The sequence below is a fragment of the Rutilus rutilus genome (assembly GCF_951802725.1).
Source record: "Rutilus rutilus genome assembly, chromosome: 8".
Taxonomy (NCBI): domain Eukaryota; kingdom Metazoa; phylum Chordata; class Actinopteri; order Cypriniformes; family Leuciscidae; genus Rutilus; species Rutilus rutilus.
In genome coordinates, this window is record NC_140222.1 from 23,233,498 (window position 1) to 23,259,582 (window position 26,085).

The following is a 26,085-nucleotide window of genomic DNA, read 5'->3' on the forward strand; positions in this document are numbered from 1 at the left end:
TGAAAGTGTGAAAGCAAATGTCCCTGTCACACACACAACAACGCAATGATGAAGTAATGACGTTAGTGAGTGCAAGTAATTCACCTATTTAAGTTTACTTACATTTATAGTGTTTCACAAGGAAGATACACAATTATTAAAGGCCTGATAAAGCTCAATTGTGTATGGGCAGAATGCCCAGGCGCTGCTGCCCTCTACAGGTCGAAGAAAGTGAAAACAGGCACACGTTACAGTTTAAAACCTGCCAGGCTTTATTTAAAGCTTGTGCAAAACCACTGGAAATAAGTTAAAAATCATACAAAGGCACTTATACAGCATCTTCCTTGTATTTCCCCAAGTAGTTCATAATAAAACTTCACAAAGAAAACAAAATGAAGTCGGTCTGAAAAGAAAATTCGCGCGGGTTACCGAGTCAGTTTGTGGCATCAGCTCTATGGTTGTAATACAGACTGTGGTGGGAATTCCAGCTGTGCAGTGGCCCCTGGGGGCCCGGGGTCCTCCTGGGACTGGAGAGCGCTGGGAAAGCTTTCCTGCCGCAAGGCATTGCTAAAGACTGCAGGTGATAGGTCATCTTCTCGAGAGTCTGAGAGGACCTCATCTGTGTCCTAGTTAAGAGAAACAGTCAGTTTACAACATTTAATGAAGTTAATTCACATCTGATGACACCAAATAGAAGACCTGCTGAAAATAAAACACAAAAATGCATCTTCGCAAAGTTTTGAAAAAAAAACAGCATAATGTGATTTTATTTAAGGTTGATTTTTCATTGTTCAGATGCTAATTGATTCATGTAACTAAACTTTTTTCCCCTGATAATGACAGTTTGTCAGTGTGTAAATAGTTGGTAGAAGAAATCCTATCGTTTACTTGCATGTGTGCTGATCCATTTCCCCCCCCAGAGATTGTTTTAACTGTTTGAATGCTAAATTATAATGATGAAATAACAAAAATATGGACAATTTCGCTATGAAAAACCACCCTAAAGTATTTTTGGTTTTGGTGCAAATAGTCTTGGTGTAGAAAAAATTATTTACAAATATTTTACGGTGTTTAGTCACACTTAATTTGCCAAAGTAAAACCTGGAGTAATGATGCTGAAAATATATACACAGTTTATAATTTTCAACTAAATCTATGCGTTCTCACCTTTCTGCCAAAGAATGCATAAAAAGAGAGAGAGAAAACGCTCAACATACAACGTACTATTTCGAAAACATTTAGATTCATATTATTCATTATCATCATTCATCATCCTACTATTTTCCCATGATCCTCTGTGCTACCTGAAGGGGCTGGACATCAATAGGGTGGTGTCTCTTTGCCATGATGACCATCTCTCTGATTTGGTAAAACAGTAGAACGACTGAAACCCACGGCGACCCGGAGGGAACCCAAGCAGGCTTGTTCAGATCCTCCTGGTCTTCCTGGTGCCTCGTTTTCCGAGCTGGAAGTCTGGGCTCGGGTCGAGCTGGTGCCACCACGTCTGGGGTGTTCTGAACCAGGTCGATGGTCGCTATGGGAACAGGGCTGAACGGGATAGGAATGTTCTCTGCTAGCATCTTGTCCTCTGTGGGGTAAAATATAAACAATTTAAGATTTTAAATAAATAAAATATAAGGTTAAATGTTCTACATTTCATTCAAATGTGAATGAAAATACTTCAACTATATGTTGAAGCTGTAAAGCTTCTTGTAACTTTTAGAAACTATCTAATAGTAGGCTAAACCCTGTTAAGAAGCTAGTAACAAATATTTTAGTGTTAAATTGGGCCACTTAGTTTACATTAAAAATAAAACTTTTGGAAAAAAAGATTGTTGAACAAATGAATCAAAAAAATAATTTAATATTTTAACAAACCATCCCAATGAATTGCTGAGCTTATAATTTTACTTATAATGAATTAGACAAAATGTTAAGTTAGTAGTGTTAATACTTATAGTTAGTTTTCAATTTTTACGTTGTTCTGCAGCTGTTACTTTACAACAATAAACAATGAATAAGATTGTGCTCCTCACCTTTTTTCTCATTCTGGCCAGTGATGCACATAATTAATGAAAATAAGAGCAAAATTACAAGCGAGGTCATTCCTATTCCTCTGAACGTTTCGGCAGCGCCTGAAAAACAAGACCACCCCGTTTATACACACACACACACACACACAGGCATTCTTAAATGTCATAAAATTATAAAAACAATCGTCAATGTTCATGTACCAAAGTAGTTGACGAATATCCCGCCGACCATGGCCCCGCAGCCCCTGCCCAGGCCGAGGTGAAGACCCTGCAGGATACCCTGAGCTGACGTCCGAAGCGCCGGAGGTACGGCCGCGCTCAAATACGAGATACACGACGCCCAAACAGACGCGTGCGTTATTCCTGTGCAGGTACACAAAATTATAATATTATATAAAATTATAAATGCGTTAACATAAAATGATACAACATAACAAAGCTTAAGTGTCCAAAAATAAATAAATAAACACAAAAATAAATCCAATTATACATTTTTGTATTTCTCACATTTCTGGTGAAAAATTCTACTGATATAAAAACACAATGGTGTTTAATTAAGGCAAGACAACCCAGATGAACAGGGTAAAAAAAATAACTAATAGATATCACCATACTTCCCTAGTTGACTGATTACATAAATTGCAAACATTTTTGTATTACAAGTTTTCTTAAATGTTATGTTTAAATATGCGATTGAGGCATTGCGTAATTATGCACAAATCTGCATTTATTTTCAGAACAGAAATCTGAACATTGGATAGAGCCATGTTCAAAATTCTTCTTTCATTTTGTTGAGACAATAGATTCAAAAGTTTTTACAGAAGGGATTTTAGAAATCTCTTTTTATCATGCCATAAATCAGAAAATACTGTCAACAACAGCAAGAAAAAAAAAATGAAAGAAAAGAAAGAAAAATGTTTTTAGGAATAAAATGTTAAAACCAGGCAACTGATATATGAACCCATCAGTAAAACATTCAAAATATATGTAAGTGCAGCTGAAGTTAAAAAAAAAAAAAAAAAAAAAAACTCATTTTGAGAAAACGGTCTTTTAAGATTTGTATTGTAATTGAAATCTACAGACAAAAATAGATGGAGTGCAATAAAATTAACACTTAAATGTGTATTTTGGATGTTTACTTTCCACTGTCAGGACCACTATCGTCAAATACAATCAGCATACAGTTTGGATTGGCGGTATGGTTCTGTTCTGGGCAAGAACTCCCTGCGCATCCATTCAGCCTAGCATGGATAACAGCAGGGAGAGCAGCGATAACCCCCCTTAGGGTAAACAGAACAGAACCAACATGAATGTATTGTAGGTATCATTAATGCAAGATTTTAAAGTACAACATAATTTGAGAATGTATTCTGATTCAAGGGGAATTAGAATGCCATACTGACTGATGAGAGGAGCTGGGGATGGAGGAGGGTAATAGCTCCTGAGAAACACGATAGCTGCTGATAATACTGAAGGAGCTTATATATGTATACAGTGATAGGCGTCGTATTCCTATAGGTAGACGTGGATCAGCTGAGAGTCAGCTGATGCGAGCTTGACTAACGTGACCTGCCAGAACTGACGCTACGCTTAAATGTAAAGCTTTGTATCAGTAAAAAACCTGTAGTATTTTCGAATTACCATGCTTTCCTCCCTCATGTCCCCCTGAGACGAGAGATTTATGTATTTTTTGTCTGGAAAAAATCCTCTGATGACGCAAAAATCGTCATTTTGCGTCATTGAGGATTTTTTGGCCAGAGGCTGAAGACTACAGCCAGAAGTAGGGGCTAGTTCCGCATGTTTTCAACCCGCCCATAGAGGGTGGGATCTCACTCACAGAATGTACAAACAGTGTCAGCCATCTTTTATTTGGAAGCTAAGCTAACGGGTTCTTATTCTGTGGAGAAAGCTGAGTAGTAAGGGTTACTGAATTCATTCCGATTGGTGAATCTGAATGTAGTGTTTACATGAACGCTAAACAAGTGATCGGTTGATGTGCGTTTTACCATTGCTAAGAAAATACCCGTAGCTAGAAAAGCTAGTAGCTTAGCTTTGTCGTTTAACTGCTCTCTAACCGGTAGGCGTGGCTTGGGAGTGGCCTCCTAGGGCAGCGAAGCAAGTGCATTCTGGGAGTTGTTGTCTTTCATCCACATGAGCCAAAAATACATTTTCTGGCTTTTCTCATTCTAGAAGGCTCCAAATTCAAAAATAATTTCACATTTCTACTACATAAATGACCCAGTTTAAATACACATTCATTTTTCCAGAGGTGAAGTATCCCTTTAATGTTATCAAAACTGGCCAGTATATGAAAAAGTGTTTTGACAAAGTAATAAAAGTTCAGCCTGTACCTACATGTGCAAACACATAAATCTGTCTCACGACATGGAAAAAAACTTTTGTTATAACTTGGACTTACAACAAAGAAAAGAAAGAGAAGGCCGACAATAAGTCTGTTAACTGTGCTGACGTTTCTTTGTACAGACAAAACGGCGTCTTTGTTGAATGTAAACAGACTTGATCCAGGTCTTCATTCCAATGTATTCTCTCTGTAATGCGTCTACCAGCTTGCTTTTTTATTGATCGTTTTGCCACAGGAAAGGGCGGTGAACCTGACAACGCCAAACTGACTGGATATCTTCTCCAGAAATGAACCCTGGCCTTTCTTTGTTCTGCACATCTCTCTACTTTTATTATGACTTAATTTGATGGTTTAAAACAGAACACATTTTTATGATTGTAGCATTTGCTTTTTTCCCAGGATTGAGAGCTAGATGACTGCCATTCATACCTTGTAGCACTTCCATGGGCAGCACAGTCCAGGCGTTCTCCAGATATGAGATGTACAGGTAGCGTGCCGTGTTGCAGGCCAGGCCGATGTACAAAACTCTGACAAAGAAGAAACACAACACACAATTATTAAAAATATACGCATGAACCTCACAAAACATGCTCATGTTTTACCCCAAAAATCTACAGGAAAAAAATAGATATAAATGAAAGAAAATAAAGTCTCTTTTTAATTAGGTGCACCCTATGAAAATAGGACAGTTAAATGTAGCCTATATGTAAACCTAAATTAATTAATTAATAATAATAATACAGTAATTGTAGTTTATATTTGCAATACAAAAACATTTTGATGGTCATACAACCAAGTTTCATTTTCTCCATGCAAATGATGACTCATTATCTTAACTTCCTCTGTGCGGTAAAACAAGATTCTAGTTTAGATTTAACTGCATAGTCATATCACTAAAATCTTTACACTCTGTGCAAGTCATATTTTAAAGAAGAGTCTATAAAATATACAATGTTGAACAGGAAATTCCTTCTTTTACAGCCTCTTACACAAAAGTTGTATTGCCTGAACTTTTCAAAGGTGAGATTACTTATAAATTTATATTGATGTGTCAATCATTCAGCCATATGGTTTTCTCTATAACTTAAGTAGTTATAGAGAAATAGTTAAAACACCAAAAGAGCATAAATGTTCCCTCTTTGAAAGGAGCCACACAGCGGACACTGTAGCTGCTGTGCAATGTATTCTGGAACAGGGCCACCGCTGAAAGAAAAAGGCTGTGTTCTTGAACCAGGCCTTATAACCAAACAATGCCTTACTGATCTCAGTGCAGACCTACAGAGTTGCAAGACAGCACCACGCACAAAGACTCACTGATTCAAGGTCAGGATCAAATGAGCTTGAGTCACAAGGTACAGTGAGATGGTTTGGGTTACCTGGACAAGTCTCTGCTGTGACTGGACTAAACTCCTACTGTACGATGGTTTGATTCAGAAGCCGTGGTAGATATGTGAAGTAAAATGAGTGGTCCTGTTCTGACCACTAGCGAGCTGCCTTGTGGCCTACATAAGTAGAAACCAACCAAAGTATTTTCCTAACTGAAAGGGAACCTCATAAATAAAGGTGCATCCCATTTCGCATGCTTGTGCACTATTCAATGCCGTTTTGAAGTATAAATAGTGCGAGTAGTGTGTTCACACTGAACATTTGAAAATGGATTAATTTACATGGATGAGTACAAAGTGCATAGTATGAGTGCATAGTGTATAGTGCATCATTTGAAACCTTAAAAGTTGCTTTCAAAAGAATTTGATGTTAGCACGCGGCTAAGCTAACAACCTGATACACAAACGCCTTTTGATTCGGGCCAGTGAGCGGCCGCTTAGCAGCTACACAAAACAGTAAAAAGGATACTTTATCTTTGAAAGATACTGGCAATACTACCTTAGATATTGTTGAAAACAAAAAATATTTTTCTTACATTTTTACACATTTGCACTTGGAGTGAACCTGTAATAGTTAGAACTTTGTACCTTATGAAAAGTGTGTTACCGTAAGAGATATTTACTAAAAAAAACCTGAAATAAAGTTTAACTTTAGCGAATCCAGATTAAAAACTGGTCATTCTAATTCTAAGATGACAAAGAATCACAGGATCCTCACCTGATGTGCCCCACCAGTTCAATGAATTTATGGCTGGTGAAATAGGCAGCAAGCTCCGACACGTGACTCAGGACAGAGCAAACACCAAACAGCGTTGTGGTTCCTGTCAGGTCCTGTAAATGCCAGTAAAGGAAAGTAAAAACAAACCCATAGCCGAAGCCCATGAACCAGGCAACGAATAACACAGTGCCGTACTGTACGCCGCACAGCAGTCTCATCAAGTCCCAGAAGTGAAACTCCTCAGCTTGGACAATTGTTGGGATCTCGGAGTTAGCCATTCCAGGGGAACCTCTAGGTTGGGCGTGCTGGTTGCCAACCTCGTTTTCTTCACTGTTGCCTTGGTGCGAAACATTAAACTTAAACTGAGTGGCAATGATCAGAGCGACTGCCATTAATACTCCGAACACGATGAAGGCAACACGGTAGTCCTTGTAATTTTCCATGACGCATTCCATATTGCCAATGACAAGGTTGGTGCTAGTGTGGTCGATCCAGATGCCGACGCAGAGCATGGCGATACCCCAGCCTAGAGATCCCCACATTCGCTGGAGACCGTAGCGGTCACGGTGCGGACCCAGGTACTGGAGCGTCACCTACAACAATCCAAATAGACATGCACCTGTTTTAGACACAACAAATACCTCTTTTCCACCAAAATGGTGCTGGTGCTGGGCCCAGAGGATCTAAGTTTCCTTGAGAGCTGAACAGCAATGTAATTCCTACATTCCCAGGGTACTAAATTTCCCCAGATTTATATGGCACATAATGAATGTCTCAATGTTCCCAGGGTTAACTGTTCTTATAACCCTAACAAACTTCTCTGGGAACAGAGATATGCTCCTAGTGAAATTAGCTATGATTCTATGATTACAGTTGAGGGCAAATGGTTAGCGAGTCTGACTGGTAATCCAAACGTTGCTGGTTCGATTCCAGTACCGGCAGGAAATGACTGAGGTGCCCTTGAGCAAGGCACCTAACCCCTAAACGCTCCCGGCGGGCGCCACACATAATGGCTGCCCACTGCTCTGGGTGTGTATCAAAGTTTGCAGTTCACTACTCTCCACCTAATGTGTGTGCACTAACCTGGATGGGTTAAATGCAGAGGACAAATTCTGAGTATGGGTTACCATACTTGGCCTTCACATGTCACTTTCTACATAACCTGCCCAAAAATAAACAAATTTTGACATAGAAAGCCTTCTTGAAATCTTGTTTTGTTTCACATCATCCAGATTGTTACTCTGCCAACTTTACTATATATTACCCCACCCCATGGCCACTGAAATTTGCTTCTGGTTTTAGGGACCAGCATGGAGCCAAATTTTCAATCCTAGAAGCACCTTTTCAGAAGTGGAAACACGCGGAGTGGTTCCAGATTGGAAAGTGGCTCAAGCACCAACACCCTTACAGTGGAAAAGGGACTGTAGTTTGGTCTCATGTCTGACGTTTAAATACAATGGAAGTTCATGGTCCTACATGGCCTATAAAATGGACTAACTGATATGCCTTAATATTGAGTTTATTTTGAGGAGAAAGAGTTACGTACCGTATCTACGATTGTAATAGCTGGAGCGCTGAAAAACTCGCCAACGATGATGACGAGCAGAATCAACAGGAAAATGGCATGAACCTGGTCCATGTTATATTCAGGAGGCGGCAGATTTGGTTTCAGTGTGGTACTTTGCGTAGTGCTACTGGACGTTGAGTTTGTGTTGTTGGGGGTTGACGTTGAGAAGGATGTACTTGGCTCAGGCCGCGTGGTCGTGGTTTGGTCAGATTCTGTCGTGTTAGCTGGTTCATCTGATGCCACAGTGAAACTCGTGTTGGATTCCCGTTTGAACCGGTGTTCAGAGCTGTAGCCTGAAGACTGAAGAGACAAGTGGATCGTTCGCAAAGGGTAGTGTCCGTACAGATCCCTGCGCTGCCTCATCTGATTTGTTGTTAGGTTAGAACTGGTGCTGGGGTACAATGTCTCGTTAGATGTGGTAGGATGGATGGTCGTTACCATTGCTGTGGTCGACGGGAGGTTCTCTTTACACTTCATGTCTGGTGGCTGCACAAAGCCAATCCCACAATTGAAGAAGAGCCAACATAACATTGAGAACAATAAGACCGCTTTACCTTTCCTGTAGCGATCTGCAACAATGCCCCAAAAAGGGGCACTACAGAACTCAATGAAATATCGGATTCCCACTAAGAGACCACTTTGGGTGGGATTCATCCCCAGCTGCTTGTAGAACAGAGCAAGAAGTGGATGGAGGGAACCATATGCAGCATAGAAGAATAAATAAAACACTTTTGACACAAGGAGGCGGCGGTTGACCCGTAGGAACAATCTTTCGCAGCAGCCCATGTTGTGTTGAGGTGATGGAGTTGGTGCCGTATCGTTAGGTACATTGTTCTCAGATGGTTGGGATGGTTGATCTGATTGAATCTCAAGCGACAGACGGTCAAAGCGCTCAAGGTGTCTGCTTTTCAGCTCTTCTTCATCATCAGTTAAGATGGCTGTGCGGTCGTCTGCCATCTTTGCTGGGGTGCTTTGATGTTCCTAAGGTAAAAGATAAAAAGGTATAAAGATATAAATGCATTAACATATAAATGTCTAAAATGCATTAAAAATTACATTTAATATTAACATGAGTGACTGTTTGTAAATAGTATATTCACAAAATATTTGATGAAAATGTAACGCAAGTTAACAGGTTCAGTTTTGATTCCATGTTGACTTTAAAGTCACCAATCAAAATTAACAGTTATTATTTTTTTTAATCAATGTGAATCTTTAAAACAAATAACTCCCCTTCCCTTTTGCTGCGACATTTCCACCCCATGTTTTTTCTTGTTTGAGAAGCCATTTCACTCGGTTATACGTCACAATAAGGAGTCAAGCGCAACTTCCATTTCATGCCAACTTTAAAACACTGAGAATAATGATGAACATCATTATTAACGATATTATGATTATTAATGATAACCAAACTGAAAACTTACCATCAGAACACTAATTATGGCATTATTAAAGACTTATACATTAACATTGTTTTGCAAGGCTATGTTCAGTATATACTAACATTGTGCTGCAGTACAAGTATACTATCAACAGTATGCAAAATATTCCAAAATAATAGGCTAATGTGACAAGGTCATGTGACAACAATGTAGCATACTACTATATTAGGAAAGTATTGGTGCATACTGTGCATAGTGTATGCTGTGCCGTATTCACCAAGTGGTAAATGAATATTATATTAAAAGGTATATTAAGTTTTTTTTTTTTTATTGTGCAAGATACAGATAGCATTTACAAGTACAAAGACAAAACAGAAAAGAACAATGAGGGTTACATTACATGAACACAAAGCATATTATGCTAGATTATATGTATTACACCATAAGAGAGTCTTACAAGCAATTGAATTTTAGAATTCCATAAAGAAATTAAATATAACGTAGGCCTATTATGAACATTGATCGTGATCTATATATTGCTCAATGACGTAATGGAGGTTTCTGGCGCGCCTGTCTCAAGTTGACCCACTTTTACGGAAGTATTGGCACTTCCTTTAATGAAATGTATTTTAATAAAGGATAAACCGTGTTCGTTAAAGTCTTTCAGCTATTTCTAGAAACTTCTTTGGTAACAGTTACTGTTTCTTATGAGAACCTAAGCGACTAAAACGGGTCACAATTCACAAAACCGTCTTATATCCAATAATTGCTGTAAACTGCGAAGAAAAGTCCATCAAGTCAAAATGTTGTGTGTATAATTACATAATTAAAGTTAAATAAGCGAACGCATGTCATGAGAAAACAGTCACTGTGCATTTACCTGTAGTCTCGGTAGCTACTTTCAGGTGAGTTGGCTACTTTGAAACCGACGAGTTTCGATGATGAAGTTGATTTTCTTCCATTTCCAATGATTGTTTTGTTTAATGGACCGTGTTTTGATATTTTGGCTTCTCTGCCAATCCAAACAGGCAATTTCTCCCTTATTTAATGTCCTGTCAAGGCATTTTTGCTGCTTGGAGGCAAGAACCCAGCGTTCACCTGAACACAAACCGACTGACTTGGGGCTTTCCTCATGAATATTAATTAAGAGCTGACGTTGCTAGCTCATATTCTGCTGGAGAAGGCAAGGCTTCTGAATATTAAGTCAAACGTGCTGACGTTGTTAGATATCCACATTAAGAAGGTAAAAATAAATAAATAAGCAATAAAAAATAAATAAAAAATCAGCACTGAGAGAGAACTAACTAGTATTTTAGCGTCCATTATCCACATTGTATTTTAGATTTGCAAAGGTGCACTTTCACACACGGTCCCGTGTGTGTGTGTGTGTGTGTGTGTGTGTGTGTGTGTATATATATATATATATATATATATATATATATCAACTTCTTTGATATAATGTTAAGCAGCTGACTCCGTGACAGCAGCTCATTTATAACATGCAAACTACTATCCTGGTAGGGTAGGGTAGATTAGGTTTTCCCAACAATGTTTATCGTGATCAATGATATCAAGTCACTTCACATTTCACATCATACATACAGATATATTATCTAATATTTATACTCCCCAAATTCAGTGAGGTTTCTGATACTCACTGTGTATATAACGTTGATGAATGCAGTAAAACGCGTTTAATTCAGTTCTTGTGAATTAACATAAAATCTCCGTCGTCAGAATGGAGTAGATATAATTTAAGCATCTGTTTTTAGCTAAGTTGGTCATGTTTTGCAGCAGATTCGCCGTGCTGTCTCGTGATGATGACGTCCCAGCTCGATTTCATTAAAAATGAATACGATGTAAACAAAGATGATTGGCCACTCTTTTATTTGTTTAACAATATTATTATTGTAACTGCATGAGACACTCTTAGATAATATTATAAAAATACGTAATATGTAATAGATGAACACACGATAGGCATGTTTTTCATTGCGCATTGTTTTAGTGTTTCTCATTATTGTCGTGGTGTGAAAATGCATGCAGCTCAACCCGTTGACTTCCATAGTAGAAAAAAATACTATGGAAGTCAATGGGGTCCATCAACTGTTTGGTTACCAACATTCTTCAAAATATCTTATTTTGTGTTTAGCAGAAGAAAGAAATTCATACAGGTTTGAAACAACTTCAGGGTGAGTATTTATGACAGAATAAAAAAAAAAAAGTGAACTATTCCTTTAAGTCTAGTCCCAGACTAAAATGCATGTTTAAGATGTTTTAACCGAAAACAACTTGCACTCAGATATCTTAAAATATGTCAGTGCCATTGTTTTGTCTCAAGATGCACACCAGTATTGTTTTTTTTTCTAAGGCACGTTTATAAAAGCTACTTAAATGTCCTAGTTGTACTCTAAGCCTGTCTGTGAAACCAGGTCAAAAATAGCTATTTAGCGCCATCTTGTGTAAAAATTAATTGTTTTGTCTCAAGATGCACACCAGTAATGTTTTTTTTTTCTAAGCCACGTTTATAAAAGCTACTTAAATGTCATAGTTGTACTTAATCTAAGCCCTGTCTGTGAAACCGGAGGGTTGTTCCATGAAAGATGTTCTTAGAAAAGCGGGGATTAAACTCCAAAACCGGACTTGAATGAGCCTAACAAATAAGTTGGGGCTAAAGTGGTTCCATAAAAGGTAATTGAAGTTCACGCAATTTCACTAATTTGATCCAGGTTTATCTAGTCTAGATAATTGCGTGTGCACCATGGTGTGCACGCGTTTCTGATGCAGCCCTAGAGGTCGATCATAGATCAAATCGATCCACCATCAAACAGCGTATATTTTGTGCTGTTTTATGCGTTTGTGACATGTTTTTTTCCCCTCAGTGCAAAACTTACATTTTACAGTTATATTCTCCATCTGTAAATGTTAGAAAGTCATGCAAATATATCCATTTTGCTGCTAATCTTCATATTGAACGAGCGCTGCTGCGCGCATGCGCGCCATATACGAGCGCAATAATTCTGACTAAAATATACATTTTGCTTGGAAAATTAATATGCGATATTTTATAACACCATAAATATCTTCTAATTATAATAATTTATCTTTAGGATGTTGGATAAGTTGCAGTGAACTTCTAGCTCATTATATTTCATACTTCTAATAAAAAATAAAAAAATTAACAGAAGTAGCCTAATTCAGGGAAGATTTTTTTTAAAGAAATTAAATATATAAAGATACAAAATATAGTTTTGGGTATAGGACCTATGCTACTTAATAAAGATGATATATACTTATTTAGAATGCTGAGAATTACAGCTTTTAATGCAATATTTTTTTGGAGAAAGCAAGAATCCCCAGTTTTAAATGAGTGGTTAGATTTAGTTTCTAAAGTACACTATGGAGAGGATAACATGAAATTAAGAGCAAATGTATACATTTTTAAAAGATATGTGCAACTCTAAAATCAAAGAATATTCCATAAAATAAAGGAATATATATTAGCCTACATTAACTACATTTTTATATAATTTTGTGATTTTAACTTCTGCTTTAAAAAGCTTTTTTTTTGGATTGTGTTCTAATGTTCTTCTAATAATCATAAACATGTACTACAGCTGCCAAACAAAACCAGAGAGAAATGTATTCATAAATCTTAGAAATAAAGAATAAAAAATAGAGAAAACCTGTAGTATATATATATTGTATCTATTCTATCAATCTATCGATCTATCGATCTATCTATCTATATATAATAGTCTAATTTATCATTGTAGCCTTATTTAAGTTGATTTTCTGTATACTGTGTATTTATTTTTGGACTAACAGTGGTTAATACAGTCCAATAATAGTATGAGAGAGTGTCAGTGGTAATATCATTGTGTTCTTGTTGGTCAGTGTTAGAGGATCTGTCTAACAGCTGAGGCTTAGCCTGACAGTTAGCCTGCCCTGGACCAGGCTAGTTTCCCAGCATAAGTTGCCAGGGTAACTGAGTTTGAATTATTTTAAGTTTGCTTTATGAAACAGAATCCACCGACAATAAGTCTGACTAACCAAAATAAGCCTGGCTTGTATTCTAATCTTGTTTTATGGAACAACCCTCAGGTCAAAAATAGCTATTTAGCGCCATCTTGTGTAAAAATTATGTTCAGCTCAACATATATGGAGGAGAACACTGAACAGCGCCATCTTGTGTAAAAATTATGTTCAGATCAACATATATGGAGGAGAACACTGAACAGCGCCATCTTGTGTAAAAATTATGTTCAGATCAACATATATGGAGGAGAAAACTGAACATTTAAGCGTTCAATTCTTGTTTTGGAACTATTTCTCTTCACGGAAGCTTCATGTTCATTTCAGAAGAGTACATACTATACATATCTGGCTGGTTACAAGTTCACAAAGAGTTCACTTGACATTTTATTAAATCTTTTTATAAATTAGTAAGACATTTGGGTAGGAGTATAAAGCAAAGAGATATTGATGTTCTTTTTTACACAATATCGTCATTCGTTCAATCTTGCGATGCACAGGACAACTCGCTGGCTTCCGTCCAATGCTTTTCTTTGTTCCTTTTCCCCCTTTTCTTCTCTGCCATGACGATGGCAGCCACAACGGTGATGATCACCGTGATAGTAATGATCAGGACAGTAACCATCTCGCCGATGCAGGGATCCAATTCATCCAAAGGTTTTTGAAGGCAGATTTCGCAGTCGTCCAGGAACAGCCGTTTGACGTTACAGAGCTTCCGAAAGACTCGTTGCAGATCGCAGACACACTCCCAGTTGTTTTTTTGGAGCAATATGTGCGTGCTGTACGTATTGAGACTCAAGAAGGTCATGAATTGAATAGTGGTAAAACTGTTGTTGTTGAGGTCCAGTAGAGCTAGACTTGTCAATGGCGAAAGCACTCCGACGTCCAAGCGGTATATCTGGTTGAAACTTAAATTTAAGACTTCGAGATTTCGTAGCATGGAGAAGATGCCATTTTTGAGAACCGTTATATTGTTCCAGTCGAGTTTTATCTGGCGTAGGGTACTCATGGACCCAAACGCCCTCATTCCGATCGTTTCGATATTGTTATGGCTGAGGTCGAGTCTTTGCAATGCGTCCAAGTGGACGAAATAACCGCTGTTCAAGCTGGTCAAATTGTTCTCAGCCAATGACAGATCTCTCAGTGAACTGAGACCCTGTGAAAATCCTTCACTCAGAGATGAGATTCGGTTTCGGCTCAGGTCCAACCTCAACAGATCTTCCAGCAGATAAAACGCTCCATCGGCTAGCATGTAAATGGCGTTGTCGTTGAGGAACAGGACGCGAAGTCTTCGTGTGGTTTGGAAGGCTCTGGGCTGGATGGCACTCAGGTTGTTGCGGGACAGGTCCAGTTGCTCAGTGAATGGTGGAAGGGCGATGGGCAGACGGGTGAAATTGCTGTTGGCGCAGTCGGCGCTTTTGAGCTCCATGTGGCAGCTGCAGTCACAGGTGAAGTTGTGGTTCATGGAGATGGACTGGACCTCCAACAGCAAGGGAAGAATGAATAACAGATACATCCTGGAGGTTCTGTGGAAAAACAAAGAGAGTTTGTGTAAAGCCACGTTTGTATCTGTTATTTTGATGCACTGAGATATAGCGTTCATGTCATTGTGTATTGAAAAATTAAAAATCTATCGTGTCTCTATGATGAATGTTTCCGTTATGTGCTCCATTAGATCATTATCGGATTGAATTGTGGATCCAGCTCGGGTTTGTGGAGCTTTTACACAAATGTTTTCCAATATAAACTGTATCAACAGGACAATTACATGTTGAGCTGCACTAGGTGTTTCCATACAGGTGAGCAAACGAACGTTCAAAGCCTGTTACACAATAACTGGTCAAGGACGGTTTAGTACTGAGCGTTGAACTTGTTTATATGTGTCCACAATGTTTTATTTGATCTGATCAAAATTATATTTTAGGTTAGAATTTATAGGAAAAAATAATCACAGTCACTATTTTCTTTTCCCCCTTTTAACCTGTATATATTCTAACCTGTACTTTAAATTGTCAAATACAATATCTAATTTATAATTACAAAAGAGCATTGCAATTTATTAAATATAAATGCATAATAAACAATACAGAATTTCTACACACCTATCGTATCTCGCATCTTCTGTCAGGACACAGATCTTATCGTGAAACCCCTGCATGCTCTCTGTTCTGGGGTTTACTTCAGCTCTGAAAACTTAAGGTCAACTTATATAGAAGAAAGTAAGTTTAAATTGCCTCTTACCTGAGTTTAGTGTCTGTCATCAGGGGAGCAGCTGCAGGTGTGTGTCTGTGCACACGAGACTGTGTGTGTTTGGAGCCGGGAGGGAAACGCTATTGTACAGGAGCAGCTGTTGGCAGAGAAGAGAAAAGAGAAAGAGCAAAGTGATTAATATTTCACGCCAGCAGCAGAGGGTGCAGACACAGCGAGGGGGTGCAAAATGAATTTTGCATTTTTAAAACTGGTGACATATATAAAATGACCCAAAAAAGCCAGGTTTTATTTTACTATGCAAAGAAAGATGCATTAAAAAAAGCAAAAAGCTCACAGGAAAAAGCATACCTTGACTTCAACATAATCAGTTATTAATATTTTGTTGGTTCTCTCTTGCTTTTGCATGTGTTCATAATTTCTTTGTATGACAGCCTGGCTAAAAATGCTTGTTTCATTGCATTATCACGAATAAAACAATTGACTCCAAGCACAACTACACAATCTGCTTGCAAAACCAAATTTTAATCATATTTGAGTAAAGTGTGAAAATGTCAATTTTTTTTGTCCGTTTCAATCCAGTACCACTTTCCAATCCATGTATTTTTTTATGATTTGATATATTTTGAACAGAAAAGTAAAAGAGTATTCTTTCGAACGTTTGTTTTAACGTATTTTAACGTTTATCCCATTTATGACGCCAAGTTTTACTGACGTACCAGTGTAAATGATCTCATAGCATGGTGCATTATGGGATTTTCTCCATCCGTCTTTTATACATTATAAAATCAGACTCGTAATCGCTCTCAGGATTGAAAAAAAATCTCATCCATCTCAGCTATAAGCGCAATTTCTCCTTACACCAGCTTTAATGTCAGCCTAAATCCTGTCCATATACATGCAGATGACAGATTTAATGAAACAAAGAGCGAAGGTTATAACCAGCTTATTTCTTTGTGTTTGGGATATTACTAGAGGGATAAAACTGAAAAACCCCTGTTGAGCTTTCCATCCATCTTCAGATCGGTAAAAGGAAGGAGGGATAGAGAAAGTGGGATTAGATCTAAAGCTCTCCAAAGCCTCACTTTGTCCTGCATTATTTCAGTTCTGCTGAACACCAATGTTAGACATGTAGAAATAATGTGGATTTATTTTAGATCTAAAAAAATATTGTATGTATTGATATTGTACCCTGTGTTATTTGTCCAATCTTGATTGGACTGACCTAATTTGCGCTCTCCACTGCTTCAGGATTGGGCGGTGAGAGCAGGTGGGCCGCCGCTGTTCACCTGAGCCCCTCAGATCATGTAACTGTGCTGGTATCTGCGGTAGGAGGGTTGAGTTTCATTCAGGACCTCTGATATAAACTGCAGCTCTGACCTATAAAGAGTCTTAAATCAAAGGAATTGTTGATATATTAGCTGTTTTTTTGTATTGTATCATATAGTATCTACTATTGGCTTTCCATATAAAATAGTGAAACAAATAAATAAAGAAATACAGTAATATAATATACAGTAAATAATTGTTAACCTTTTTACACATTACTTATGATGCATCATGAAAATGATAAACAGCTAACTAGTTTACTGTATGCATTTAAACAGTAATGCCATAGATAGATAGATAGGTAGGTAGATATATATAGATATATATAGACAAACAGACAGACAGACAGAAAGATGAAAGATAGATAGACAGACAGATACATACATAGATGGGTAGACAGATAGATAAATAGATAGATAGATAGACAGATAGATAGATGGGTGGATAGATGATAGATAGATAGATAGATAGATAGATAGATAGATAGATAGATAGATAGATAGATAGATAGATAGACAGATACATAGATAGATGGGTGGACAGATGATAGATAGATAGATAGATAGACAGACAGACAGACAGACAGACACATACATAGATGGGTGGATAGATAGATAGATACATAGATGGGTGGATAGATAGATAGATAGATAGATACATAGATGGGTGGATAGATAGATGGGTGGATAGATAGATAGATAGATAGATAGATAGATAGATAGATAGATAGATAGATAGATAGATAGATAGATAGATAGATAGATAGATAGATAGATAGATGGGTGGATAGATAGATAGATAGATAGATAGATAGATAGATAGATAGATAGATAGATAGATAGATAGATAGATAGATAGATAGATAGATAGATAGATAGATAGATAGATAGATAGGTTACTCACTGTTATAGAGGATGGCATCACATGCAGGGTCAGGATACAGTGCAGTGTGTGAGACGGTCATCACTCACTCACACTAGTGATTTGTGCTGTTGGTGGGATTACGACACACTCAAGATGCTTCATCTCAGAGTAAACGGCTGATGTGCAGACTGTGAGAGATTGAGTGAGACTCATTGAGACTGTAATCCTCTGCCTGGATTCACTGGATTACAGGATGGACAATTCATTTTCATCCAATCAATTCCTTCAGTCTATCTATCTATCTATCTAGACCTGGACTTTTTGAAGCACCACTTTCTGCTCTTTTTTTATAATGTTAAAATGAGCAGTTGTCCATGAAGTGCCACAAGAGATCACGCTGGCATTAATGCTGTCTGTGCAGTTCACTTCCCGACCAGCAGAGGTCAACGGCGTTTAACATTTAAACATCACTGCACCAGGGAGAAAAACATCAGAGATCCTGGAATGGCGCAATGAGTGGGCCATAGATAACTGCACAAAAACACAGACCACCCATTAGATTATGTTTATAACAAAGCTTTAAAATGCCACCCCTCTCTCTCTGTCTCACTGAGTCTTATCCAGCTGTTCTGTAAACATACGCTCCAAAAACACTGAACATGAACTTAAATCATCCGATTCTAATGAGTCACAGGATGAATCAGATGTTTGGTAATGAAGTTAAATGTAAAAACAGAGGGTTCAGTGGAAAGTCAAATCCCCTTACAAAAGAGTATTGTTTGCAGACCATGGTACATTGATGGTATTCTCAGATAGTAAAACCATTGTATTCATTACATTTTAAGTGTAGTAGGGTCTAAATGACTTCAAATATATATTCAAGTATACACTGGTCCAACAGTTTAATTCACGTCCACGGCAATGTTTATGTCATTATGTTTATTAATGATGAAAGGGGGCTCCAGTACTCAATCAAAGCAGACCCAACAGAATTGCGAGTAAAAACAGCTGCGCGACAGCTGATTACTTACATTTACGCTGGTGGAATAAGTTAACTGGGGCAGAGGGGATATAGAGATAGAGAGGCTTGTACATCCCATGGTGGACAGACTGTCCGGTGAAAAAAAGGAAAGACTTTGAACTAATGACATTGATGTTGTGGGCAGGAATGCCAAGAGCTCAGCTGTGAGAGAGAGAGAGACTTACTAAAACAGACAGATCAAATGTAACACCCCTCGTGTTTTGCTGCAGGGGAAAAGAGGATCGAGAGCGACAAAGAAAAAGGTTACTAGAGGAGAGAAAGCCACTGTATACATAAGAGTCAAGCTCATTTAAACTGAAAACCATCTGCTTTTTACTTTTACAGGTAAAAGATGTTTGTCTGAATGCTGTAACAGAACCATTTACATGTCTACATTTTTGTTGCATGCCTGCTAGTTCTTTATTCTAGCAGAGTTAGGATTAGTGTGTCCCAATGTGTTGGGGAAAGTTACTATTAAAAGTTACTTTTCTAGTTACTTGAAAAATGTAATCTGATTACGCAACTAACGTTACTTGTAATGCGTTTCCTCATACACTATGCATAGGTAGTAGCATGTAGCATGTTATTTGGGCTATTATTAACCACAATCCTTTGCACAGCAGCGGAGGTGGAGCTTGTGACGTTTTTGCTGAAATAATAAGAAACGTAAAACACTGAAGCTGACACATTTTTAAATGTACAAACCAAAACATAATAAAGGCAATATACTGTATAACTATATGCTAATGCTAAAGGCCCCGACAGACTTCAAACGAAATCGGAGAACGAACTGGTGTGACTTAATTTCGGACAAAATCAGGCCAAAAGTTTGCTACAGTTGGTAAAAATCTAGTTAGCTCCGCCCACTCCCATGTAGCACCACAAATGACCTCCCTACAGTCTCCCTACTGTCTCAAAAAACGTTCATATTTTATTTACTTTAATATTTTGCAATAAACTTAAAGTATATTGCTTCAAATCAAAGTTTGTAATGTTATGATTCACCTCGTAGCTTGGTTCGTGGCTTAAAACGCTTTAGTGAAGACTTTTTTGAAATCCCTATGGGAGAAATGAATGGAAAAAAAAGTGGGCGGGAACAGTTGCACTCTATTGGTTGAGCCAATGTTGATGTGTTGGGCTAAGCAGTTAAAGTACATTAAACATTGAAAAAAATAGACACTATACCTTTAAGGAGGACTAGAAAGGTCTTAAACCCGACAATCTTCAGCAACATCCAACAACAACAACCCTGAAAAACAAAGAAGAAATGGATCAAAGAACGGAACAAAAATGAAAGGTCAGCGAGGACACGAAATAAGTCATGGCCAAATATTTAGATTCCGTCGACTGCCTCACATCTGCCTCCATCATGATGACGTCACTAATTGACTGCTCATCTGTTTGGCTGGAAGAAAAACAGAGAAGATAGAAGATATTTTCCCTCACTGTTTACCTTCGAGGATAAAGCCCGTTTTTCTGTTTCCCTATGCATTGTTTCACTGATTCACTTGTTTACATCTGCGGTTCGTATCGAGTACACTACGTCCAGAAATGTCTGTTTTGACCACAAAGCTTAAATTTCTGTGGTGTAAAATGTCCTAATTTGGCACACAATGCTCCTGTGTGAGAGTAAAGTGGCATTAGCAGTTCATTCTCTCCTGCCTGCTAATCTGGAACGAGTTAGCCATGTTGTTTTGTGCAAGTTCTGCTTATAATTGAAAAGAAAGGCTGGTTTAGATCAGCATTTTACTCCAAAGCTTAAAATTAGAAAGATAACAGTGTTATTTAAACTTCTGTTTTTGCCTCTATGTTCTTTAAGTGGTTGTTAGCTTAATGCTAAGTGTTTTTCATGCTGTTCTGGGTCTGGTTGCTAATGTGTTGTTAAGTGGCTAAAGGTTTTTTTTCTCAACGAGCCACGTGATTTGAGGTATTATTCATGTTTGTAGTATGAACAGTGTGGGATGAAAGATATTTTAGAGAGACTAAAAACAAAAAAAAGTCACTCTTGTGTCTCCATTATTGGTTGCAGCACAGCTGTAGCCTGTAAATCTTAGCGCTTTTGATAGATTCAAATAAACATGGAAAAAACATGTTTAGAGAGATGCTGTATTTTTGCTTTAGTCATATTGACAGAGAAATGTTAAACACAAAGCAGAAATTTTTTTTTTTTGGTGTTTTTTTGTCTTGGTTAATTAAATTCAGGAAATTGCCAAGAATGGTGACAATTACTTGGTTTCTCGCAATTTATGTCCAAAATGTTTGTCATTTACAGGCAATTCACATGCTTTTTTCTGCTGAACACAAAATAAGATATTTTGAAGAATGTCGGTAACCAAACAGTTGATGGACCCCATTGACTTGTAGTATTGACCATATAAGATATGATTGACCATAATATTTACTAAATGGGGCCCATTAACTGTTTACTCTGTTCAAATTGGTCAGATGACCCAGTCTGTTGTGATTGGTCTACTCTGCTCTGATTGGTCGCAGTCTGTTGTGATTGGTCTACTCTGTTCAGATTGGTCAGATGGTCCAGTCTGTTGTAATTGGTCTACTCTGTTCAGATTGGTTAGATGGTCCAGTCTGTTGTGATTGGTCTACTCTGCTCTGATTGGTCAGAAGGTCCAGTCTGTTGTGATTGGTCTACTCTGCTCTGATTGGTCAGATGGCCTCGTCTGTTGTGATTGGTCTACTTTGCTCTCATTGGTCAGATGGCCCAGTCTGTTGTGATTGGTCTACTCTACTCTGCTCTGATTGGTCAGATGACCCAGTCTGTTGTGATTGGTCTACTCTGTTCAGATTGGTCAGATGGTCCAGTCTGTTGTGATTGGTCTACTCTGCTCTGATTGGTCAGAAGGTCCAGTCTGTTGTGATTGGTCTACTCTGCTCTGATTGGTCAGATGGCCTTGTCTGTTGTGATTGGTCTACTTTGCTCTCATTGGTCAGATGGCCCAGTCTGTTGTGATTGGTCTACTCTGCTCTGATTGGTCAGATGTCCCTGTCTGTTGTAATTGGTCTACTTTGCTCTCATTGGTCAGATGGCCCAGTCTGTTGTGATTGGTCTACTCTGCTCTGATTGGTCAGATGTCCCAGTCTGTTGTGATTGGTTTACTCTGTTCAGATTGGTCAGATGTCCCAGTCTATTGTAATTGGTCTACTCTGTTCAGATTGGTCAGATGGTCCAGTCTGTTGTGATTGGTCTATTCTGCTCTGATTGGTCAGAAGGTCCAGTCTGTTGTGATTGGTCTACTCTGTTCAGATTGGTAAGACGGTCCAGTCTGTTGTGATTGGTCTACTTTGCTCTCATTGGTCAGATGGCTCAGTCTGTTGTGATTGGTCTACTCTGTTCAGATTGGTAAGACGGTCCAGTCTGTTGTGATTGGTCTGCTCTGATTGGTCAGATGTCCCAGTCTGTTGTGATTGGTCTACTCTGTTCAGATTAGTCAGATGGTCCAGTCTGTTGTGATTGGTCTACTCTGCTCTGATTGGTCAGATGGCCCAGTTTGTTGTGATTGGTCTACTCTGTTCAGATTGGTCAGATGGTTCAGTCTGTTGTGATTAGTCTACTCTGTTCTGATTGGCCAGATGGCCTAGTCTGTTGTGATTGGTCTACTTTGCTCTCATTGGTCAGATGGCCCAGTCTGTTGTGATTGGTCTACTCTGTTCAGATTGGTCAGACGGTCCAGTCTGTTGTGATTGGTCTACTCTGCTCTGATTGGTCAGAAGGCCCAGTCTGTTATGATTGGTCTACTCTGCTCTGATTGGTCAGATGACCCAGTCTGTTGTGATTGGTCTAATCTGCTCTGATTGGTCAGATGACCCAGTCTGTTGTGATTGGTCTACTGCTTACTACTGCTGGGAATTAAACGCCCATTACCATATCTGGATTTCATCTCCAAAGCTTCCTCAGCACTTGATACACTGTGATACAACAAATAAAAATTTTGAGAGCGGGTCAAAGTTGTTCGCGGGTAGCCAATGAAAACCATAGGCTTCCATTATGCAAATCTGTTACAAACCTACATTATGTTAGTAACAGGAAGTGAGACTGGAATTACTAACAACTCGTTCCAGGCAGTTTAGATTTGATTCTTTCTTTTGGGAGACAATAACTCCATTTGTCGTGCACTTTGATTTTGGAAACTTTGCAGACCATGTACTTTCACAAACAGCTATATTACACACTACATGAAAGATAATATATGCATAATAGATGCAGGTTCTAATGTTTGTAAAGAAGAATGTTGAAATGTGTTCATTTTAATAAAAATCAACAGCTGGGAAAAACGCCCAAAGTTGGAGAAACCCTGAGTGTGGCTCCATGTTTGTCTTCTGTATAAACTTGCACACTGCCTGTTTTCCATAGAGGTGTGTGACCTTAAGATAAGAGCAGACTTTAGTCTTTAGACTAAATAGTTTTTTGGGAAATAAATTCTGTGACGTACAAGCAAAGAATTTGTTGGGGCCCCACTCTGTGCTCACGGGAACTGTTGGATTGATTAAAAAGAGTCCTCTTTGAACTGTGCAACAATTTTCCTGTTTTTCAGAGAAAGTTTCCCCTTGGGAAACCAGTTCAGATGAATAAGAATGGGAATCGAGCTCGTTTTGAATAAATACTGTCTGGTTAGCACGGCACAGCGTCTGGGTGTAGCAGAACGCTGAAATGTTAGCATCAAAACTAATGGATCTTGACATAAGTATTTGAACAATTAAAATGAAAGCTTTGTATCCTCAAAAAGACAATAAAACAGAAGCAGTGATGGAAGAAATAACGATATCTAGTTTCTCTTGAAAGAAATCCTTTCCCCTGTCAATTTTTGGATCTTTCTTGACAGCTCCCCTTTTTTAAAATATAAATATATGGAAATATGTACTATATAGTATATAAATGTGTGTGTGTGTGTATTAAATTATGTTGACACGGTTGACAAATCAGTGCAGTCAAGACGTTTTAATGTCCAGAAGTCCCATCAAAATATTATGAGCAAGTCTTTTGCTTGTCTTTCCTTGTTTACATTTCCTTCAGGCATTTGACCAATCATGAGACTTACTCATCGGGAGTGTCTAGGTCACTCCATTATGAAAGTTAACAACAGCAAAAAAACACATTAAAGGGATAGTTCACCCCAAAAAGATTTGTCATCATATACTCACCCTCATGTTGTTCCAAACCTGTAAGATTTTCTTTCTTCTGTTGAACACAAAAGAAGATACATTTAATTAGAAGACTAGAATTTAAAGGCACACTATGCAAGATTTGTACCTTAATGCAAGTTTGATAGGTGGCACCCCGGAAAAACTCGCGAGAATCACGACTTGCTTTACGGCACGACGTCACATACATCAACAACATATGAAGCAGCCTCTATGGAAGACACTTGCACGTGTTTCGGACGTGAATCATGGCTGAGTCGACGAAGAAAGTGCAGTCGGAAGAGTGCAGAGACGGCTCTGCGTGAGTGGTATTTACGACAGTAACGTTAAATACTAGTACTCCACAGCGACTCTAGGGGGCGCTGTTTGACATTAACGGAAACTGCATAGCGTGCCTTTAACGCACACATAGACTTCCATAGTATTTTTTTCCTACTATGGAAGTCAATGGATGCCGTCAACTGTCTGTCGCTCATAAAGACAGTCTTGTCGTCACCTAATGGCGTATCGATTGAACATGCAGAAAGGGGTTTGGTGAGTGGTAGTTATAGTGATCATTACCTTATTCAGAACTCCTAATAAAGATATTGCTGCTTCTATTAAAGCACAGCTGTAGTCTTAAAAACCTGGCATTTGAGTCCGGGGTGAATCGTTTATATAATTTCTGCTTGGAATTATAAAAAACGGTCATTACTGCTAAAGGAACATAGTGATCCCGTTAAACATAATTAAGATCCCACGGAGAGGTCAGAATGGATACCACAGTATTAAAATGGCCAAGGGCAGATACCAAACAGTTTATTGATCAGTTGGGGTCTAACAGAGGAGCCACAAACAGTCAGTCTCATTAGTGGTAACAGAAGAACAGAGGTAATTTACATATATGGTGGAAGTCTTAAAAAGGCACAGTATTCAACTGAATCTTCTAGAAGAGATGGAGTCTGGTTAGAGGAGTGGGAGGCATGGTTGGTCTTCTGGGACACGGGCTGTATTAATATTTGATATTCGTTTTTCCACTGTGTCCTGTGAAACGTGGCGGACCGTGACTGGAGTCGTTGTGGCACGGGGACTCGGAGGACAAGCTGGCAGCCAATATTCACTTGCTGTATGTTCTCGGGAAAGGTCAATGTACAGCATACCTGAACTCCCTCAAAAAATGACCTATGAATGCAAAACAAAATACATCTGAAGTGTAGTTTAATAGCAGAATATACCTGTTAAATTGTACCCTTCAATATAGACTTCAGTACAGAAACTATAAAATCTATACTAGCTGCTTATTTGTATCGCCTCATTCATAAAATCATAAGAAGTGTCTTTTTAAAAATGTAGTTAATGTACATTTAAACTCAGGGTGCACAGTATTTTGGTATAGGCCTACCTTATCAGATATATATATATATATATATAATAACAATGAAACCAGCAATGCAGGTTTGAGAGGTGGTGCCCTGACAAATCTCGCGAGAATCACGACTTGCTTTACGGCACGACGTCACATACATCAACAACATATGAAGCAGCCTCTATGGAGGACGCTAGCACGCATTTCAGACGTGAATCATGGCAGAGTCGATGAAGAAAACGAAGAAAGCGCGGTCGGAAGAGTGCAGAGACGGCTCTGCGTGAGTGGTATTTACGACAGATACAAGTACTTGTTAAATACAAGTACTCCACAGCGACTCTAGGGGTCGCTGTTTGACAAAAACGGAAACTGCATAGTGTGCCTTTAATATTGGCCAAACAACATTTCATTCAAATGTCCACTTAATCTTTAATATTTGGCCACTTCTTTACAGTAGAAATGCTACAGCCACTCTAATTTCTTGAGAATGTGAACGTCAAAACATTAGAGCAAACTAAGAGCAACATTTATTATAAAATTGCAATGAACAACAATTTGCATATTTAGAAACATATTGATTTTAGAAACATATTGAGGTTTATAAATGATTTACGATATAAATCTGGTGATGAACGTTATAAACAGCCCAAACTCACAGTTTGTTAACCGAGCTCCTGTGATGCCTTCTTTACACACATGT

General features: G+C 38.4%; 2 protein-coding genes across 3 annotated transcripts; both read right to left on the reverse strand.

The window, feature by feature from the left end:
• Positions 1-227: 227 nt before the first annotated feature.
• Positions 228-11,282, reverse strand: mfsd6a (major facilitator superfamily domain containing 6a). 2 transcript variants are annotated; one of them, XM_084417775.1, is made up of 8 exons: positions 11,085-11,282; positions 8,024-9,025; positions 6,478-7,070; positions 4,804-4,901; positions 2,214-2,375; positions 2,016-2,114; positions 1,284-1,567; positions 228-605 (listed from the first exon to the last, which is right to left on the reverse strand). In XM_084417775.1, exons 2-8 carry the CDS (start codon positions 8,999-9,001, stop codon positions 432-434), a joined length of 2,388 nt encoding a protein of 795 aa, XP_084273901.1. In that variant the 5' UTR covers positions 9,002-9,025; positions 11,085-11,282; the 3' UTR covers positions 228-431. The 2 variants fall into 2 exon arrangements, with proteins under 2 accessions (XP_084273901.1, XP_084273900.1); XM_084417774.1 differs by lacking the exon at positions 11,085-11,282 and adding an exon at positions 10,307-10,599.
• Positions 11,283-13,171: 1,889 nt separating this feature from the next.
• LOC311295577 (uncharacterized protein) lies at positions 13,172-24,992 on the reverse strand. Its single transcript, XM_084417045.1, has 7 exons — positions 24,920-24,992; positions 24,041-24,077; positions 20,069-20,132; positions 17,902-18,050; positions 16,895-17,060; positions 15,703-15,808; positions 13,172-14,987 (listed from the first exon to the last, which is right to left on the reverse strand). Exons 6-7 carry the CDS (start codon positions 15,720-15,722, stop codon positions 13,943-13,945), a joined length of 1,065 nt encoding a protein of 354 aa, XP_084273171.1. The 5' UTR covers positions 15,723-15,808; positions 16,895-17,060; positions 17,902-18,050; positions 20,069-20,132; positions 24,041-24,077; positions 24,920-24,992; the 3' UTR covers positions 13,172-13,942.
• Positions 24,993-26,085: the final 1,093 nt, after the last annotated feature.

What these genes read in the sequence shown, in the direction of transcription:
- LOC311295577 (XM_084417045.1), bottom strand. Translation starts at nt 15,722, where the DNA reads ATGACAGACACTAAACTCAG. An exon ending in ATGACAGACACTAAACTCAG is followed by an intron (nt 14,988 to 15,702) that starts GTAAGAGGCAAT and finishes GTTTTTCCACAG; the next exon opens with AACCTCCAGGATGTATCTGT.
- mfsd6a (XM_084417775.1), bottom strand. Translation starts at nt 9,001, where the DNA reads ATGGCAGACGACCGCACAGCCATCTTAACTGATGATGAAGAAGAGCTG. An exon ending in GAACTGGTGGGGCACATCAG is followed by an intron (nt 4,902 to 6,477) that starts GTGAGGATCCTG and finishes CTTCTTTGTCAG; the next exon opens with AGTTTTGTACATCGGCCTGG. An exon ending in TGGCCAGAATGAGAAAAAAG is followed by an intron (nt 1,568 to 2,015) that starts GTGAGGAGCACA and finishes TTTACCCCACAG; the next exon opens with AGGACAAGATGCTAGCAGAG.